This window comes from Diceros bicornis, chromosome 13 (genome assembly GCF_020826845.1).
Source record: "Diceros bicornis minor isolate mBicDic1 chromosome 13, mDicBic1.mat.cur, whole genome shotgun sequence".
NCBI classification, from domain to species: Eukaryota; Metazoa; Chordata; class Mammalia; order Perissodactyla; family Rhinocerotidae; genus Diceros; species Diceros bicornis.
In genome coordinates, this window is record NC_080752.1 from 54,528,726 (window position 1) to 54,550,055 (window position 21,330).

The 21,330-nt window shown below is 47.2% G+C and overlaps 1 protein-coding gene across 15 annotated transcripts in view; it reads right to left on the minus strand.

Annotated features, from left to right (window-relative positions):
* Positions 1–4,999: 4,999 nt before the first annotated feature.
* Positions 5,000–21,330, minus strand: part of SCMH1 (Scm polycomb group protein homolog 1) — a 214,811-nt gene continuing 198,480 nt past the window's right edge. For 11 of the 15 annotated variants that reach the window (XM_058553829.1, XM_058553833.1, XM_058553841.1 and 8 more), the window contains 3 exons: positions 15,855–16,049; positions 7,779–7,921; positions 5,000–6,190 (listed from right to left, as the gene is read on the minus strand). In XM_058553829.1, coding sequence (XP_058409812.1) covers positions 6,065–6,190; positions 7,779–7,921; positions 15,855–16,049 — 464 coding nt within the window. In that variant the 3' untranslated portion in view covers positions 5,000–6,064. Of the gene's footprint in view, positions 6,191–7,778; positions 7,941–15,854; positions 16,050–21,330 lie in introns of those variants that run through there. The other 4 variants (XR_009221902.1, XM_058553839.1, XM_058553834.1 and 1 more) reach the window with 4 other exon arrangements.

Genomic DNA, 21,330 nt, shown 5'->3' on the forward strand with positions numbered 1-21,330 from the left:
CACGGCTGGGGTGGGGGCATTCAGGGCAAACAGGAATAGGAGAAAAACCTATGACCCTCATGGCCTGATGGTTCCTGGGGGCGTGTGGGAGGTGCCAGCCCTGAGCTCCCGCAGCCCCTTGACCCCTGGACAGCAGCTCCAAGGGCACTTAGGGGCTGGGTACAGGGCAAGGAGAACCAGGGCTGTAGGAATTGGGCGGGGCCTGTGCAACTACCTCTGTGAGCTCACGAGAGTCAACAATGCCTTCCTGGCCAGGCTCAGGCAGGCAGGGTTGGGAAGTCAAGCAGGAAAACTCCTCCCCTACCCCCACCCCCACCCCCACCCCCACCCCCACCGTAAACAGATATAGCTGTAAACAGATACACCAAGCAGCTTGGCCGTGGGGCTCCCTCTTGGCAGCTCCCAGAATCCAGACATACTTCCTCCCTCTGTAACATCTCCCTAGGCCCCAGAGTCCACACAGGTCCCCTGGTGCCACAAGTCCCCACCTACTCCTTCAGTCACCAGTCCCAGACTCCACTGAGCACTAACAGGGCCCAGCTACTCCCGGGATGGATCGGAATGCACACAGTTGGTTCCAGGGCTCCCCAGGAACCAACTTGGTTCCAGGTCCTTCTTTATGCCAGAGACAGAGGTTGCTGTCCAGAAAAGCCCTGAAAAGTAGTCAAGCATTGCCATCTCTTTTGAAGGACAGGCTGTCACCTACTGTTTGACAAGGACCAAGACATGGTGATATATAGCCTTTATTAATACAGAAATCTGTTCTTGGGTGGGTGGGTGGGGCTTTGATAGTGCTTTTCATTATGCAGATATAGGCAGCACTTTCCCACACTGCTTCTGGAAGTCCTGATTGGGGGCAGGGAGGGTAGAGTTGAAAGGCAGATGCTTCAGACAGGGGAAGCTGTTTGACAGTGTTGAAAAGGCTGCCTTCCTTCTCTGAGCAGCCATTCTGAAGATGTTAATGAATTCTTGTTTCCCTTAGGGACCGAGGCAGAAGCTTGGGTGGGGAACTTGAGAAGGAGACTACGGTGTGGGGGAAGGAAGAGGCCCCGCCCTAGGCCCCACCTGGTGGCAGTGTGAGGCTCTGGGGAGAGCCTGTCAGGTAGCTGCCCCCTGTCCACCCTCAGCCAGGGCTGCCCCATGTCTGCATCCACCGCTCTGAGAGCTACGGAATGATGGCTCAGCCCTCCACGCTTCCCCCTCTTCTACTTCAGGCCTTTCTAGACTCTGCCATCAAGCACTGCTCTCACAGCAACTGTACAACTGGGCTATAGCTGTTTTAGACGGTTAACTCTAGTCCAGTTGAGTTGTGCAGCAACAAACAGCTGGCCAGGAGGCGCCCTGACAAATGAAACATATGAACACAACCAGAGAACATAACATACTTCACTAGAGGCCTTGCTGTCAGGCAGCTGTTCTGCAGGAAATTTGCCAAACTGATTTGAGTGCCAACACTTTCCTCACTCTTACTGGAAGTCTCTTTAAACCATCGCATGACATATTTCCCTGGGATCCTTAATAACCTCATGTGAGCTGAACAGCAGTTCCCCTTTTTTCAGGGGTCCTTTGTAGGCAGCTGGGGCGGTGGCAGACATGAGTGCAGCACTGTGGGATAAGCAGCCCCTTTTAATCCTCTTGCTGGATGTCTGTGAGCTTATTGACAAACCCCACTTGGCAATGGAGAAAAAAAACTCTTGAATTTAAAGTTAATGTGAGCTGGGCCCAAAGAGGAGGGGCATAAGGAGGCTGTGGATATGGCTCTTTTCATGTTATTTGGAGAGTGTCTGCTTGGTGGTCCCCATGGCCACGATCCCTAAAACCACATCAAGGATGGGTGTCTGTGCTAATTGCCCAGGCAGGCCAGCTAAGGGGCAGTGGGACGGGGCAGGGACAAGAACTGAGCTCAGCCATTATGTGGGAGAGGACAGGATGTCAGAAGAGCAAACTCTGGAACTTAGGGGACGAGTAGTGTGGACTTGGCCGTCTGGACTCCATGGCACTCCAGTCTGTCTTGTGCCCTCCCCTTGCACACCAGCCACCACCTGTTGATTCCCACCTGACCTTTGACAGCGGCCAGCCCCAGCCACCCACAGGTATCTCAGGCCCAGTGTCTGTACACTGGGACTTGTTGGCTGCTGGTCCCTGGAAGCATCTGCAGCAGCTTTGTGTCGAAGGCCAGGCACGAACACACAGTTCTGATGCTTAGCTGTGACGGTCAGCCCTTGGGCTGGAGGTTCCAGCTGTGGAGCTTCCCTGATAGAATGGGGTGACTTGGGGGGAGTATTTGGGTAAAGAGGCTGCAAAAAGCTGAGGAACGATGAGAGGAGGAGTGTCTGGACTCTCCTAGGCAAGAAGGATTTCCATGTTTTTAGCTTTGGTTGCAAGGAGGGGCGAGTCACCTTCTGTCTCTTCCTGAGGAGGGATTGTGGCATCCGGTGTGAGGCTGGAAACAGTGTGTCCAAGTGGCCCACTAGTGCCACAGCCCAGAGAAAGACTTCAGATTATTCCAGAGATGCCAAAGATGAGTGCTGTGGACAATCCTGCTCAGGACTAATGGCCAGGACAATGGAGACAGAGTGGAGAGGTGACATGGACTGCATGGCCAAGCAGGCAGGGAGGGGATACAGATGGAGAGGGGCAGAGGGTTCCTCATGGCTTCAGCCCTAAGCAGAGCCTGGACTCCAGTTCCTCCTGAAGTGCTGGGTTTTTTCCTCCTAACGTTCCTCAGCATGGGAGCAAACGTCCTCTTCCTGTCAGTGTTGAGGGTAGGCACATGAAGCTGGGCCAGGAGGCCCCTGTCCCCAGCCCCACTTTCCCATATGCTTTGCCACTTCATGGGCGGCTAGACTGTTGGGGTCAATGGAGTGGGCTCAACTGCATGGCAGCATGTGTGTGTGGGCCTGCCGGAGGCCACTGCAGCTTCTCTGGACAACCCTGGTCACTATTAGGAGGCTTGGCTTTGTGAAATAATTTCAAAAGTTGGGTTTTTGTTTGTTTGTTCTGTTTTCTTTAATAACATTCAATTCCGACCCCAGAGGATAGGGCAGTGTGAGTGAAGGGGTCATAGATCCTCTCCCCTCCTGTAGAATTTGACATGTAGTTACACCTTGCTAGTTTTGTTCCCTTGGAAACCAGATAAAAATGGAATGTCAGCTGTTTCAAGGCAACATTACTTATGGTAAAATGACCCGTAATTGTAAATTATCTGTACTTGGAGTTCTGTGTATGAACTATAAACATCTGCTAAAAAGCCACAGCTTTGGGCTTCCTGAGTGCAGTCACTCAATTGGGCATGTCCCTTGCAGGGACCCTGGAAGTTACGCCTATGGAGCTGTTATGCCTGTGGAACTAGGGAGTTATTGGCTCCCCTGGGGCATGATGCTTCTAAGCCGAGGGGAACCCCACTTCTCCCTGATATACCTCATTCCCCTTGCTCCTGAGCTGTTCCCTGGGCAACAATGGAGAATAATCCTGGATGACTGAGTTCTGCAAGGACTACCACCTGAAGAGGACTGCTTCCTGCTGTCCTGTAACAGGCTGCTTCCGGTCTGACAGCCTTCAAAGTGAATGCCATGCCCAGGGTAGCTGTGGGAGTCAAGAGTCTGAATGGTTAGTAGGATCTAAGACCATGGCCCCTGGTGGGTGCTGCAGGCAGTATGATGTACCCCTTATTAGCTTGGAGTTTGGGGCAAGTAACTTAACCTCTCTAAGCTTTAGTTTCCCCACCTGTAAAATGGGGGGAACGTGGTAGTTATCCTAGAGGGATGCAGTGAGGTTTCAAATGAGATAATGTACATGAACTGCTTAGCACAAGACGCCCTCAATCAATGTTCCTTGGTAAGCTGTTTTTTTTTTTTTTTTAATTTTATTTATTTATTTTTTTTCCCCCAAAGCCCCAGTAGATAGTTGTATGTCATAGCTGCACATCCTTCTGGTTGCTGTATGTGGGACGCGGACTCAGCATGGCCGGAGAAGCGGTGCGTCGGTGCACGCCCGGGATGTGAACCCGGGCCACCAGCAGCAGAGCGCACGCACTTAACTGCTAAGCCACGGGGCCAGCCCAGCTGTATGCTTTTGATGACAGGGGGCAAAGTGGGGCAGGTGCCACTTTGCTTCTCAAGGCCCAGCCTTGCAGCACGTCCAGCCTGCCTACACACGCTGGTGTCACCTTCTCCCTGTGTCTCTTGGGTGAGGGTCACATCCAGAAGTTCACCATCAGGGTTCAGTAAGGCCCTCTTTGGGAGTACCCTGAGTGAACAGCACAGCCTACCATCCCCCAATGTCTAGGAGTCTGTGGAAAACAGAGGCCTACTCTGGTTTGGCAGCCCTGACTCTGACTGCTCCACGGGGACCACATTTGAACCTCACAGTGGCTGAGTGGAAAAGACGTTCTAAGTTAGTCACAATGTCAGAACTAGTCACTGGTGAGAGCTTGTAGGCAAGCCTCAGAAGTCTCCTCATCCAAACCCCTCAGTGCCAGATGGGCCCAAAGGGAAATAACTGACCCACAGTGTCAAAGCAAACAGCTGGACTGGCTGGAACCTCGGTCTTGGCCTTGGCATCAGATTATTTGGCTTCAAATGCCTACTTTGGCACTTCCTGGCTATGTGATCTGAGCTTAAGTTTCGTCATTTATAAAATGGGTTTGTTGTCAAGACTAAATGAGATAACTCTAATTCATGTGGAGCAGTTTGTGGGGCACACAGTAAGTGACATAAAGGTGTTAGTTATTCTCAGGTTATAATGCACTGTGCTGCTGCCCCTTAACCTTATTCTGCGACCCCATTAGAAACAAGGACGTGTGGCCCTGGACTTGAGTACCTGGCCCCTGGTCGGGGCAAGGGGTATGATGCAGGCTAGCCTCTGGGGAATCCTCTGGGGATCATCTTGTCCAAGCTCCTCATTTTATATACGAGGAAACTAAGACCAAGAGAAGGGTACTGACCTTCCCTTTGGAGGCACAGTGATTTGGCTGTTGACTGATTAAAAAGACATTGGCATCTATATTGTTTTTTATTAACAAACAAATCGACATAAAATAAGTCCAGATGGCAGCAGGGGCAGCTGTGCTGCTGACTTGCTTAATAAGGAAGCATATGGACGTGGAGTGGGTGCAACCAGACTCAGGCCTGGAGACCCTTCCCTCCCATCTACCTTAGGGCCTTCTTGGCCTAAAATCATTGGGCCCCGCCTTCTTCCACAGCAGTTCTGGCCAGGGCAAGGAGCTGTGGTGGGGGACAGTGTGGGGCAGGGGATTCCCATTCCCAGAGATGAGGCCCAGGGCTACAAAGGGGCCCAGTGGAGGAAGAGAGTGGAAGGGGACAGGGACCCTCTCCTCCCCATGCTGAGTGATGTGGTCAAGGCTTTACGGGTCTGTCCATCCCAAAGAGCAAGTGCCCTAGAGTAACGTCCTCTGAAAAGGGGCCACGCCTCTCTGGGACCAGGGCAGGGCAGTCTCTCTCCTCCTGAAACCCAATGTCTGGAGCAAGAGAAGTATGAACTGGAGGGCTTGCCCAAGTGCCAGAGGCAATAAATTAACAATAAGAAAAGATCTTTTTTTAAAAAAGGTAGAGGTTTGCACCATGAGTTTGGACTCTGGGGATCTTGTGAGGAGAAGGCAGGAGTTGTGGGGCAATGGGGTGCCACACCAGGCCCAGCAGGTGGTAAGGGGACTGGGCACAAATATCAATTCAGGGCCCCATCTTCTGAGGCCTCAGGAGTCGGCCCCTTCCTCCATCACTTGGAAGGTGTTCAGTCTAAACTCCTGGTGAGAGGCCGGCCAGGCTTGAGAAATAAATACAGAGAGACCTCAGAGCTGAGGTAGGGCTGAGGGGAAGAGCAGCACCAGCCCTGGGCCTCACACTCTCACCTCCTCAGTCCTTCATGGAAGGACATATCATAGCAGGAGGGGTTAGTAGTGGTGGCTCCACACAGGCTCCTGGAGTCCTGAGGTGGCCCTGAACCCCAATGAGGCACCAGGAAGTGGGCTGATGGCTCTCCTTCCTGGGAGAAGACTGCCCCCATTTGCTTGAGCCCTCAGTTGTCTAGGCTGCGTCTCCCTGCTTCAGAACTTGCCCTGCTTCAGCCGGTCAATGTGGTAGGAGAGCTTGAGTGCAGGCCCCAGCTTCAGACCCATGTACTTCATCATCATGTCACTGCGCAGCAGAAGCAGGGCCTTGCCATCGATCTCCTGGGGGGGATGGAGGGAGGCGCCATCAGAAGCCTGGTTGGTCTGTCCACCCCAGGTTCACCCAGGGAAGTACCAGCAACATGGGGTCTATTGAACCTGCTGTGACACTAAAGCCTACCTATTCTCCCCACCTTCTGTCTCCAACCATCCCTCCCCCCGAAATCTACTACTGAACCCCCTGGGCTAATAAGCTCTTCATACACGTTTATACCAATTTCCTTTCTCTGCTGCCTGAGAGGCAGTTTCTCCACCCTTCCAAACCTCTGAGATGCATCAATTCCATTTCCTCCAGGAAGCCCCCCCAGTCAGTGTACTCGTCACTTATCAGAGACTGTTTTTATATTGACCCTCAATTCTGTGAGTCATCTTCCCTCCTGAGTGGCAGGGACCCTCTGTGTGAGCTAGGCACAAAGCAGGCACTAACTGAGCAGCTATGAGAGCTTCAGGCTTGATCTAAGAGCACCCTCCAAATCCACCTGGCACGAAAGATTTAAATGAGCAATGAGAGGAGCAGATCTGTTCTGAGTGACCAAAGGGCAGAAGCAGAAGGGGCTATGAGGAAGCGGGTTTGAGCCCCACATTAGGAGTATGGTCACTGCAGGAGGATCAGGAGCAATCCCTGGCCAAACAGCCAAATGGTCACTCAAACAGATGTTGGAGGCTCACAGAGGAGCAGGTAGAGGATGGGGGACTGATGAGGTTGGAGAGTTGGAGGCCACTTGGCAAGGGATGTTTTTTTTCCCTTTGGTGAGGAAGAGTGGCCCTGAGTTAACATCTGTTGCCAATCTTCCTCTTTTTGCTTAAGGAAGATTGTCCCCGAGCTAACATCTGTGCCAACCTTTCTCTATTTTGTATGTGGGATGCCGCCACAGCATGGCTTGATGAGCAATGTGTAGGTCTGTGCCTGGGATCTGAACCCATGAACCCCAGGGCTGCTGAAGCAGAGCATGTGAACTTAACTACTACACCACTGGGCTGGCCCCGCAAGGGACAATTTTTTTTTTTGGTGAGGAAGATTGTCCCTGAGCTAACATCTCTTGCCAATCTTCCTCTTTTTTGCTTGAGGAAGATTGTCCCTGAGCTAACATCTCTGCCAATCTTCCTCTATTTTGTATGTGGGACACTGCCACAGCATGGCTTGATGAATGGTGTGTAGGTCCACGCCTGGGATCCAAACCTGCAAGCCCTGAGTTGCTGAAGCGAAGTGTGCAAACTTAACCACTACACCACTGGGCCAGCTCCCGCAAGCGACTTTTTAACTTGGGCTGAGGCCCCTGATTCTCAGGCCAAGGCAGGCAGATGGGAGAGCAAGGAAAAGAGGCAAGCCTGTCCCCAGGACTGAGTCCATAGGACATACACCCAGTAGGAACGTGGCTGAATCAGATCCCAGACTACAGGAGTGAGCTAAACTCAGTGCCCAGTGAATCTGTTTAAGACCCAAGATGCTGTCTCTAAGTTTGTATGGTGTCTCTTGTGCTCAGTTTCAAAGGACCTGGAACAAATATATAGCCCATGCCCTTTAAGAGTCTACAAGTTGCAGAAGCAAGACTCCCAGCGAACACGGAAGAGGTCAGGCAGGGGCACCTACGTGTTTGCGAAAGAGGTCAGCGTGGGGTCCAAGCTGAGGATCAGCTTCCCGGACAAACTGCATCACGTCCTCAACTGTCCATGAGGAGGGGTCCTGGCCACTCAGTCGAGAGGCATCCCGGGTTTCCAGGTATCGGTCCGACCCTGCAGGACAGGAGGGCACCTGCCATAATGGGTGGAGACGCGTTTGTAACTCCCCGCCACTCTCCTTGCACGTCCCGAAGGCCCTGTGGGTGAGGCTCACAGCAGTGCCAGAGCAGAAGAACTGGAGGCAGCTAAGGGAGGGAAGGGTTTTCCACAAAGAGACTGAGGGCTTGAGATTCTCCTTAAGTCAAATCTTTCTTCTTTAAGGGTAGATCTGATTTTGTAAATGGTCAGAAGGAATTTTACATTGAGGCTGTGATTCAACCTGGACCTGAGTCAGGGGTAACAACAAGGTGAGGGGATTACTTGTGTTTAGTGGGGGGGCAGGTGGGTGAGGCTGCTTTTGCCTTGGCTCTGGGGACCATTTCTAGACAGACCTTGGGAGCAGGGCAAGATTAGAGCCAAACCCTTGGGGCCTCGGGAGAAAAAAAGTGGTGGATAACACCCTGGGCGTCTTCCAAGGCTTGGAGAATAGTTGCCCTTGCTATGGCCTAATGCAGGAGGTAGAAAAGAATTTTGCGTTGGCTGCCAGGAATCTCAGTGTTAATTTAGTACTCTGCTAAGAGCTTTTATTTCAATCTTAGCTCAAATACAGCTCTTCCCATTTCCCCTGTGGGATTTGGGATCTCTGTATTTTGATCATCACCTGCCATAGGTCTCTGGCACGTTTCATCCCCTCTGCCTGGAATGTGCCCCCTTCTCTCTCTTCAATTTCTCCTTTTCTTCTCACCAACTCCAACTTAGCTAAGCAAGAGTTGGCTTTGATGAATAAATCAAAAGCAATAAGATACATTGGAGTATATGAGGAAGGCATTTGGTTTAAAACTAATTCGGCTTGACCTTGTTTTTCCAGAAAGGCCTGATGTAGCCTGCTGAGCATGCACTGTACATCTGCTTTAAACATTTACAATGTCCCAAAGCCGAGAATGATGCCTTTAAAGATGGGGATATTGCCTCCCCCCCATATCACTATTTCTTTATAGATAAGCATTTCTTCTCAGAAACTAAGGATTAATTACTGACCTACTAAGCTCATCTCATGACCACCGATCTGCTGTGCTCATCTTGTGACCACTGACCTGCTGCACTAGCAAAGCATCTCTTGATTGCAGTAAAAGAGATATTCCTGTCCTATGTGATGGATGTTCCTTGTTCCAAGATGGTATATAATCACTCTGTTCACCTCACTTGCTTCCTTCCTTGGTGAAGGGTGCTCCTGGGCTATAGTCCTCAAAACTGGCTCATATAATAAACTTACCCCAATTTTGATTTATAGATCGATTATGGATTATCTGTGTTGACAGCTTCAAGGACCAGCTCCTTTATGAAATTTTCCTGGCCTAATACTGAAATAATTTATTTCACAAAGCATTTCATGTATCTCTTGGTTACAGCTCAATCTCTACACGTTTTCCCCCATCACATCACCCTAATAATCTATTCTCCATAAAGCAGTCAAAGCAACCTTTAAAAACTAATTGGATCATGTCAATCCCCCCTAAAAAGTCAATGCAATGGCTGCTTGTTGCACATGAAATGAAATCTGAACCCCTATGGTCTAGAAGGTACTCTATCATCTGGCCCTTTCTACCTTTGACCTCATCCCCCTCCTCCCTACTTTACTCGCCAAGCTCCAGACACGCTAGCTTTATTTCTGCTTCTTGAATAGGCTGTGCTTTTATTCTGTGACCTGCAATTTCTTCTGTCTGGAATGTCCTTTTTCCAGATCTTTGCATACCTGATTCCTTCTCAACATTTGGGGCTCATCTCAAATATCAATTCCTCAGAGAAGCCGTCCCTGATCTCCTAGTAAAAGTACTCGATTCCCTACGTAGTCACTCTCAATCCAATTGCATACTCTAGTTTTTTTTCCCCAGCACATATCACTACCTAAAATAATTTCATGCATTTATGTTTATTATTTGTCTTCTCCTCGTTTGTTCCCTGCTATGTCCTCGTGATATTGTGATTTATAAGAAACATATATACATGGTCCTCATCCCTCCTTCTGGCACAGAACTCCTAAAATCCTTGGAATTTCCTAAGTGGTGAGAGAAATGAAGGCATCTTTTGTTATTCATAACAAGCCCCTTTCAGTCACTTCAGAGTATGTTAATGAGGTGACTTGTGGAGAGCCCCTAAGGATAGGGGCTGGATGCCAGAGGAACCAACCAGGTGATGAGAGGGTTGGAACTTTCAGTCCCACCCCCAACGTCCTGGGAAGGGAGAGGGGCTGATGATTGAGTTCAGTCACCAAGGTCCAATGATCAAATCAACCATGCCTAGGTAATGAAGCCTCCATAAAAACTCAAAAGGTAGAGGTTCGGAGAGCTTCCAGGTTGGTGAACATGGAGGTACTGGGAGAGTGGTGTGCTTGGAGAGGGCATGGAAACTCCACACCTCTTCCCACATACCTTGCCCTATGCATCTCTTCCATGTGGCTGTTCTTGAGTTGTATCCTTTTATTAAAAAAACGGTAATCTAGTAAGTAAATAGTTTTCCTAAGTTCTGTGAGCCACTCTAGCAAATTAATCTAACCCGAGGAGGGGATTGTGGAAACCTCCAATTTACAGCCAGTCAGTCAGAAGCACAAGTTACAACCTGAACTTTTGACTGGCATCTGAAGCAGGGGTGCATTCTTGCGGGACTGAGCCCTTAACCTGTGGGATCTGATGCTATTTCCAGGTAGATAGTGTCAGAATTGAGTTAAATTGTAGGACACCCAGCTGGTATTGCAGAATTGCTTGGTGTGTGGAGAACCCACACATCTGGTGTCAGAGGTGAAGTAGTGTTGAATAGAGTATTGAGAGTGGGGAGACACACAAGAGGAGAGTGTTTGCCTTTTACAGTCCCCAACACATAAAAGAGTGCCTGGTCTGCCATAGCAGATGTTCAAACACGTCTGTTAAGTGAATGAATGATTATATCAAATAGTTATTTGTGTATTTTTCTGTCTCCCCCACCAGACTATGTGTGTCTTGAGGCAGGGACCTTGCCTTGCTCATTGTCTGTATCCTCACCACCCAGGAGATGTCCAGTCAGTTGACACAACTAAGTGGCAGAGCTGAAACATACCTGTGCAAGTAGAAGGGATCTACTCTTCAACTATCTCTTGCAAAGGCTAAAAATCTCCTCCCATGTTCCTTCATTTTGGGTTGGGTCCCAGGTCTAAAAGTCAAAGCACACTTTGCTTGGCCCAGCCCCTGCTCGCTGGGGAAGACACTCCAGTATATTATCTCTCAAGCATGTACTGACCAGACCACAGGAGAAGTGTCCTGGAACGAGCAGGGGTGATTAGCGCCATGGAAATTTCAGTGGCGTTTTAGAGGTGATAGCAGATAGGAAGTTGTAGAGGGCTCTGTGAGCCAGCCACTTCTCCCTGCCTTAAAAGTCCACTGTGATGCTAAGAGAGAAACCAATTGCAGAGATTATGGAGAGCAGAGAGAAGACATACACATGAATATACCTTTCTTGGACCATCTTAGCTAATTCCTCTACCCAGGAAAGCTAGGAATCTCTCTCTCTCTCTCTCACACACACACCCACACACAGTATTATACACACACACACATAATGATATTATAGTAAAAGGCGAAAGATTTATACGATCTGAAGAGAAACCAGAGTTGATATTATATATATAAACACACACACATATATTCACATATATAATATTATTATATAGTTATGTGTTTGTCTGTCAGCCTACTCCCATTAGAATATACACTCCATGAGGGCAGGCAGCAGGAACTTGCTAATTTATATGGTGGTCTGGAAAGACATCTCTGAAATGATGACATTTGAGCAAAGACATTGAGGTAGAAGAGTGATTGGCACATTTAAGGTTTAGCAGGGAGGCTAGTGCGCCGGAGTAGAGTGAATGAGGAGAAAGTGGTAGGAAGGAACATCTGAGAGGTGTGTATGTATGTGTGTGATGGGGTGGGGGATTAGGGGTGCAGATAATAGAGGACACTGTATGTCACTAAAAAATGACTGGATTTTCTGAGTGAAGGTAGATCAGTTTTGAGCAGAGTAACATAAACCAACTTACAACTAAAAGGATCACTCTCACAGTCTATGTTGATAATTGACTCTAGAGGGGCTAGGACAGAAGCAAAGGGGACCAGTTAAAAAAGACACTATAATAGTCCAGGCAAGAGATGACTGTGGCATGCACCAGGTGGTAGTGGTGAACGTGGTGGAGAGTGGTCTGATATATGAATATCATAAAGAACCTCCACCATCGTCAGCTCTTTTGTCCCTAAAATAGCCCTGGAAGGAAGTATCAATTTCAGTTTAGAGATAAGGGAACTGAGGTCCAGAGAAGTGAAGTGACTTGTCCAGGACCACACAGAAGGAGATAAGTTGGTGCCCTGTCTCCGTCTTTTCCTATCCCCATTTCTGCAGACAGACTACGCCAGGGTTCTCCTCCTCCATCCAATGGGGTTACCACAGCTGGCAGTTATTTTTCAAGGAACGCAGAGTGTCTCAGTCTGAGAACGACTGAGGCAGGTGAGGCGCATCTGTAAGAGGCCAGACTAACAAACTGATGCCTAATCATCTTGGATTAATGAAATAAGAGAGGGGATAGACTCAATATCTAAATTGAGAGAAACAATTCTAGGGCCAACCAAATAGAATCCTTTCATGGCCTTGTGAGGTTCTTCGGTGTCAAAACAGATCTGGACCATGACCTGGCCGACAGACTCACAATATATTCCAAAGGAAGAGGGGAGACGCCTGGGAGACAACAGTGACGTCTAAGGCCAGTGCCACGCGAGACAGCCTATCAACAAGCATACCTAATAGAAACAGGGCCTTGGGGAAGACAACAATAACAGTAACTCCCTCATACTTGGGAAATGATTTAGTTTCCAAAATGATCCCATTTCCTTGCTTCCATTTGATCCTTTTAACACTCTTATGAAAAGACCAGGTCGATATCACCATCTCCATTTTGCATATGAGGAACATGAAGACCTGAGAGGTGAGATGACTTACCCAAGTCTCAAGGCAGGGAATCAACTCCCAGCTCTACCTCAACTTCAGAGCTCCTCATACTCCATTTTGCTGTCTTGCTGGGGTTAGGGTTGGGGTGGGGCATCCCAGGCTTCTTCCCCTGTCTCAGCCTTCCTGAAATCTCTCTTTCCTGAGGTCACTTCTTTCCATTGCAGGCCTTGCTAACGGAGTCTTCTTATTCTTTCACACCCCATACATCCTGGGCTGGAGGAGGCTACAGTGGGGGTGTGGAGGTGGCATTCTCCTGTCTCCCACTTGTTGCTTTTGTCCTCCTATGAAAGCTCATGTTCTCCAGAGGCCAAACATGTACCCAACCATCTGCTCTTCCTGATCACTGTCATCTATAGATCTCTGGGTTTCTACCCCTTGTTACATGATGATTTTTTGGTACTTAGCTCACTACCTTCTGTTCCACCCCAATTCTTGCCATAATCCTCAGAGGCAATCCATTCAGCTTTCTTGCCTCCAGTGACCCTCACCTTTACTCTACTTCAAATACCTACTGCCAAGACCACTGTCCAGTTCTTGCCATCAACTCCACTTCAGAATTTTAACCGTCCCACTCTCGGACCTCCACCTCCCATTTTTCCAACTCTCTTGGGACTTATGTCCACTATAACCATTACATCACAAAGCTCTTTAGCACACCAAACTTACAATTTCCCCCATCCTTCAGCCTTGTCTCAGCCTTGTTTCTTTTCTACCCTGCCCAGACCCAGTGTTGATGATCTAAACTGCTTTCCCTCCAGCTCCATCGATTCCTTTACATGCTCCCCCACTCCCTGCCCCTTCTTGTTCTACTAGCTCAGCATAAAACCTTAGTTCTCAAACTATCTTTTCTCACCCCACATCTAGGTTTCTAAGAACCACAGAAGAAAACCATACTTCTTGCAAACTGGCAAACTAGTCTCCAAGCATAACTGGGCCTTTGGTGTTTCCTGCAAACCTTCTCCTTGATCCATTTCCTCGTGTCTTCTTTACGACTAGTTCAATTTTTCAGCACTCCTAAGCCCTTCCCTACTGAGCCTTCTCTCCATTCACTTACGGCCACAATCAATCTTCTCTCCAGTCTCAGAGAACAAGATGTGCCTTCTTCTGGCTTAAGACTGATTTATTTGTCTATGCCCTTGATCCCTACTTTCCCACTACCCCCAAGGCCTTACTTTCTCCTTTTTCCTATATTCTTAATTTCTTCTTCTTGGATGGCTCAAGATGTCTGCTGATAAACATGCTCAATGTACTCCCATTCCAGAAGACCTTCTTTTGAAGGTCACCATCTTTTTTTTTCTCATCAAATTCTTCTTGATATCCCCACCCACTGCAAGTCTGCCCTCACCACCCTCCACCACCACTCAAGCTGCTCTTGCTAAGCTCACCAATTACCCACTCATCAACACATCCAACAGATATTGCTCAGTCCTTATTTTACTGAACCTTTGTTGTACTCTGCTCTCCTTAAAATACTCTCTGTACCCCGGGTCATCACCATACCAAATTCTTCTGTTTTTCCTCACATTCGACTATTCCTTTGTCTCCTTGGTGGGATCTTCTTCCTGTTCCCACCTCCTGAACTTTGCTGGTCCCCAGGAATCCAATCTTTAGTCAACTGTTCTTTTCATTCTACATGTACTCCTGGAAAGTGGGTGTCATTCATCCCACAGCTTCAATTATCATCTATATGCTGATGACTCCACGACTCCTAAATATTTAACTTCGGCTCAGTCCTCTTCCTTGAGAATCAGACCTGCAGAGCCACCACCTGCTGGATATCACTTAGATGACACCTGGGATCCCTACCCTTCTCTCTCTTCTATGGTTGGTTCCTTCTCTCAGTGAATGGCACCACCACCTATCCAGCTACCCCATCTAGAAACCTGGGAGACATTCCCACTCCCTTCTTCTTCACAATCCTCAAATCTGACTAAATTTACATCATGAGTAATTTTCAAATCTATTTTCTCTTCTACAAATCTGCTACCACAGCCCTAATCAAGGCTTTTATGCCTTCTGGTCTGGCCCCCTCTAGTAACCTCCTAACTGGTCTCTCTAGTCTTGTCCTTCCTCAAATTTTTCCTCAACACAGTTGTCAATGATCTCTTGAAAACACAAACCTGTTCAGGTTTTGCCTCGAATTAAAAACCTTCAATAGCTTTGCATTGCCTACAAGATCAACTCCAAATTCCTTAACATAGCACTTAAGGTCTTCTATGATATAACCCCTGACCTTTCCAGGCTTTTCTCTTTGAAGTCACAGTATTACATCTTATGTTTCGGCAATACCAAACTGCATATAGTTCCTGGTACAATCTGTGTTAGTTCTTATCCCTTTGCCCTTGTTCATGCTGTATTCTCTTCCTGGAAAGCTCTCTCTCCCCTACCACCTCTGATATGGCCATTCATAAAGTCACCCTTTAAAGTCTCAGACAGAGCTGCTTTCTCAAGGAAGCTTCCTCTGGATACCGAGCTTGGGTTGGGTGTTCCTTCTTGCAGTTTTCATACTACACAAAGCATATCTCTGTAACTGCACTCAAGATGTTATTTTACAATTATCTGCTTAAGTGTCCGTCTTTCCCACAAGACTGTGTGAGCTCCTTGAGGACAAGCAGTGATTGATTTTTGCATCCTCATGCCAAACACAGATGGTGTTCAAATAAATGGCCAATGAAAGAATGAATGAATCCTTCCCCTGTCCCTTTGGCTCTAGGTCTCTGGCTCTCAGTTTCCGTTATTCTCAAGCCAATCCCAGAGCTTCAGTTGTCTCCTAGGTGTCTAGCCAGGCACAACAGTAAGCCCAGACCCCAGTCCCACCTCCAGGCAGGGGGCAACAAAGCTAAGTCCCTTCTGGCCTCCCAGAGCTCAGGAAGGAAGGAAAGAGTGAGGGAGGGCAGGAAGGCCAGAACTCTGGTAAGCTTACCCCTGGAGCACAGCCTGCGCACAGCTGAGGCAGTGCTCAGTGGGAGGCCACAGGATGGAAGCAGAGGCCGGTACCCAGGGGTTCGAAGATTTTGGGAGGTGCTGACGAGGTTGGTGGGATGCAAGGCAGAATCCATTGAGTCTGAATGTGGCTCCAAGGACCGGGCCAGACTATTCCCCAGGACAAAGGTTTCACCTGGAAAACAGTAAAACCAGAGTGAGAGCCAGGACTAACCTGGAAGGACTGCCAGGGCACTGCCTCCCAGGTACCTGTTTGGGTGGAGCAAGAGGCAGCAAAACAGAAAGGCCTGGGCTGGGTCTCAGGAGGCCTGTGTACCAGTCATGGTTCTGGCTCTCACTAGGTGGCCTTCGTCAAGCCTAATGCTACTCTCTGGACCTGGATCTCCTTAGAGACTCTTCCTCTTAGACTAGAGGGTCTTTGAGGTTTCTTCTGGTCTGGATGTCTTATGCTTTTTCTGGATAAGGAGAATCTTAAAAAAATAGAGCTATTCTAAGAAGAGGCTGACTTACATGTAAGATGCTACAGCAGGAAACAGAGGTGCTGGAGCAGAGATACATTTACTTAGATGAGGGCACTTTAGAAGCTGACCCTCTGCTCAGTCAGCAGGACATCTCAGAAACGCTTCTTGATGCCTGGCTAAAGGCCTGTCTGCAAAGGATCTGCTCCTATGTTCCCTCTCTCCTTTCATATGTGCCTGTTCTATAGAAACATTCCAAGGAAGCTGGGGTTGTACAGTGGTGAGAGTGTGGGCATGGAGACCAGAAACGGGGTTAGAATTTGGCTCTGCCACTCAGCAGGCAAGGTGCTTCCTCCAGAACCTCAGTCTCCTCATCTATAACATGGGAAGCCCTTTTCTTCCAAGGGGCTTATGAATATCAAAAGAGAATAGCTATGAAAGCCTCTGTAAAGGGAAACTCATTCTCACATTTCTACACCCAGGCCATGGTCCAAACCAGGTAGCAGCCCCTAATCACTGCATTACAGAACCCGAAGCAGACTCCTTCTCATGATTGGGTTCTACTCACACCAAGTCAGCTCCTTAGTCCTGGCCACAGCATTCTCTGCTTATGTGGGATGCCTTCAGTACTGGACCGTATCACTGTCCTTTGTGGTTTTTCCTAGAGATTGGGTGTTTAGATGATGCTTGGGATTCATGCAGGGCCTCTGATGCACACTAAATTCAAGCACATTGTCTGGCACACATTAAGATCTCCGTGGTAAAATGGTTTAGGATTTTAGGACTACCTTCTAATACTCACCTAAAATTGCTTGGTAATCACGGGCTTAAAGTCAAACCTAGCATGAGACAGTTATTCACCCTTAGCTTAGGGGAGTTTAACTGGTGAAGCCCTTCTCTAGAAATGGTTCTGAAGGGAGAAGTCCCTGCGACTCCAGGATATCTAAACCATATCCCACCCTCTTTCTGCGGATGAGGTTTCAGATTCCTATTTTTTATGAGATATGACTATAGCAGTGTTCCTCTTTGAGATAAGAACAGGAACCCAAACCCAAACCCAGGAAATAGGAGGCCTCGGCTCCTGCCTTTCTTGAGGTATGTGATCCCATGCAAGTTGATTGTGTTCTCTGAGTACCAGTTTCCTCGTCTGTAAAATGAGGCAAAAAATCACCCTCTGTCATGCTGAGAATATCAAATGAGAAAATGGAATGGGATGGACTTTACAAAGGTGGGAAGTTGTTATATTATTCTTCATTCAGAGTTAGAGTGGCAAACCTAAGTTCTCTGCAATAGCTCAAGAAAAAGATGAAATCTAGCTTCTGCATTTATCAGCAGGGTAGCCACACCTTTCTAGCCCTCACTTAACTGAGCAAAGACTGGGGACAGTATCACCTGCCTTATGTGAGCTAACTGACGTGAAGAATAATTATGATGATAATGCCAGGGGCTCACCAGATGCTGATGCAAATCAGTAAGTGTCTCTTCCTCTCAGCACTGCTAAGAATGGTAACTGAGATCTAGATTGTGAGTTGAGGGGTCTGAAATCCGGACTGGTGGCACCTGGACTAGGCAAGGTTAGCAAATCCTGTTGACATGTAGTAGAAAAATGAAGCATCATGCTCAAGGCTCTGGGAGGTCCTAGTCTGCTTAAAGCTGATCAAATGAGGTCCTAGCTGCCCTCAGTAGGGTAATGCCAGGATAGGCGACTGCGGTGCTTTCAAACTCTGCTCCACAGAGCCTTGGGGGTCTCCAGAGGGAGGCCAAGTGAGTAGGGCTCTCCACATAATCTTACCCTCATAAAAAAGGAGTTCTAGTGCCAAACAAAACAAACTTTGAAACCATTGGCCCAGGGGTCAGAAGTCGGGGCTGGAAGACTGGAGTTCTATTTCTGGCAGGATCATTAGTCAATGATCACTGCCTTTTTCTGCGATTGTTTGCCCATCCATAAAATGGAGACGAAAATCCTTAACCTCATAGAGTCAACGTAAATTAAACTTGCTGTTGACATGCTGGAGACATGAGAATCATGAGCATGAGAGGGAGCTCATTCATTCACTCAACAAAAATTTGTTGAACACCCTTTGTGTGCTAGCCATGATGCAAGGTATGAGGTATGCAGAGGTAAACAGACAGACAAGGACTTTGCCCTTACGCTTTTATTATCAGTGAGAAGAAGATCTTCTCTGAGTATCACATTGCAAAGCTGACCTTAAAAACTAGAGTTCCCAGTGAAGGATGACCAGGATGGTGGTGAGGAGCCTAGAAATCATGGCAAAGGAGAAAAGGTCTGGGAATATATATAATCTGGAGAAAAGTCAGAGGAGACAAATGCCCTAAGGGCAGTCATGGGAAGGGAAGAGGGCTGGAGGTAGACTTGTTCTTTTGGAAGGCAGAGAGAGGAAGAGGGGCCAGGAGTTATAAGAAGGCAAAATTTAGGGGCCGGCCTGGTGGCGCAAGCGGTTAAGTGCACGCACTGTGCTGCGGCAGCCTGAGGTTCGCCGGTTCGGATCCCAGGCGCGCACTGATGCACTGCTTGTCAAGCCATGCTGTGGTGGCGTCCCATATAAAGTAGAGGAAGATGGGCATGGATGTTAGCCCAGGGCCAGTCTTCCTTAGCAAAAAAAAAAAAAAAGAGGAGAATTGGCAGATGTTAGCTCAGGGCTGATCTTTCTCACCAAAAAAAAAAAAAAGAAGGCATATTTCAGCTCAAAAAGAAAGGTATTTTAGCAATCAGAGGTGTGCAAAAATAAAATCGATTACCAAAGGCAATAGTGAGCAATCTGTCATTAGGAGTATTTTAGCAGAGGTCAGATGACCACTCTCATCTGTTGGGCTAGACACTAGATCATCTCTAGAGTACTTTCCACTTTTGAGATGCAAGGGCTCTGTGCTCATAACCATGCTTTCATCTTCATTGGGTGAATTGAATGACCAAGAAACTAGAGCTGTGGATCTAAGAAAATTCTTACCTCAACACAGGACCCAGGGACTTGCACAGTCCTTGCACATGCTTAAGTCTGTCTCATGTTAAAAAAAAACCCTCTCTGAACCACATGTTGCATATCTTCTACTATCCTTTCATTCGACAAATACTAAATACTCACTATGTGTCAGTTAGAGTGATGGATACTGAGAATGATGAAAGAGAGAGATATTATCCCTCCCCTCATGGAACACTTAATCTAGTTCCATCTAGGAGGATGACAAAATACAAGTTGATAAAAAAATTAGAAACTATTGTAAATATTACTAAGGAAAGGAATAGGATATTCAGACAGAAAATAACAGGGGACCATTTTTAGATGAGAAGACCCTGGGAAGTCTCCCTGACAACTTGATGTTTAAGCTGTGGTCTGAAGAAGAGTCCAAGTGGAGGTGTGCCAGACAATGTGCTTGGTTTTAGGGTTCATTGGAGGCCCCAAATGAATCCAAAGCATTATCTAAACATCCACTCTCTAAGAAAAACTGCAAAGGATACAAATATGGTCAGGACCCAGCTTACCCCTTACATGCAAAGAATTCTACTGGAAAGGCTAAGAAACTGATGTGGTTGGGTAGAACCTAATCATGGGAAAGGATCTGCTGTAGGTTCCCTGGTGCAATGGCTAGGGGCTGCTGCCTGGTAGCATACAGAAAGACTTTAAGGTAGAACGCAGCTTGGAATATTCAGGGAAACTGGGGGAAAAACTGTGTAGCTAAAATGTATGGAACAAAGAGATGAGTTTGGAGAGGTAGGCAGGGGCCAGATCATGCAGGACTCGGCAAACTAAAGAAAGGCATCTGGATTTTATTATAAGTGCATTAGAATGCCACTAAAGAGTTTTAAGTGGGCAAGTGCGATAATCTAATTTATGCTTTAAGAAGAGTCTTTGGGCTATAAAATAGAAAATGGAGCAGAGAGGAAGAGAGGTAGTAAAGAGACCAGATAAGCCAGAAAGATTCTCTCATGCCAGGAGAGGGAGGATGATGGTGAAGGCAGTAGAGATAAGATGTACGTAGATTAAAGATTCATTTTGGATTTCCACTCCAGCTAAGGTGGAGTAGCAGGGACTAGATATACCCTACTGCTTGAAACAACTAAAAGAAAAGACAAAATATATGAAATGATAGTTTTCACTGGGCATCAGGTAGTGCAGAACAGTGATTCCTGAAAGAGGGGAAACAAACGAGGTGAGCCCTAGGCTTGCTCCCAGTTTACTGTCTGGAGAGTTTCCAGGCCACAGTGCAGAAAGGGAAAATCAGACAGAGCCCAGTGATCTCCCTGAGCTGAGGAGATGGGGCTGAGAGACCAGGTACGCTAAGGCAGCTAAAGTTCACAGGCCAGAGCACTGGAGAAGTGATCATAACTATATTTCATATGTTTAAGAAGTTAGAGCAAAGACTGAGCAGGTTAAGCAGAGACACTGAAGGTATAAAAATATTGAACTTCTACAAGGAGAACAATAAAACTAAGATCAAATATTAGTTAATATAAGAAACAAAGATACAAACAAGAGAATCAAATAAACCAAAAAATTATTTTTTTGACAAAAAAAAAATTGAACTTCTAGAAATGAAAATACAATGTCTGAGATAAAAAATACATGGGATGGATGAAGAGTAGATTAGATACTGCGGAAGAAAAGATTAATTAACTTAAATATAGCTATAGAATTTATCCAAAATAAAACAGAAAAAGGGCTAAAAAAAAAATTAAAAAGCATCAGTCAACTGTGGGGAAAACTTCAAGAGGATTAATATATGTCTAATTGGAGTCCCCAAAGGAGAGGTGACAGAAAATATATATGAAGAAAGAATGGCATAATTTTTAAAAAATTAGATGGAAATATAAACTTACATATCCAAGAAGCTCAGTGAACCCGAAGCACGAGAGGCATGAAGAAAATCTCACCAAAGCACAGCACAATCAAATTCTTAAAACCAATGATAAATAAAAAACTTATTTAAAAGTATCCAGAGAAAAAAGACACATACAAGAGACCAAATAATGACAGCAGA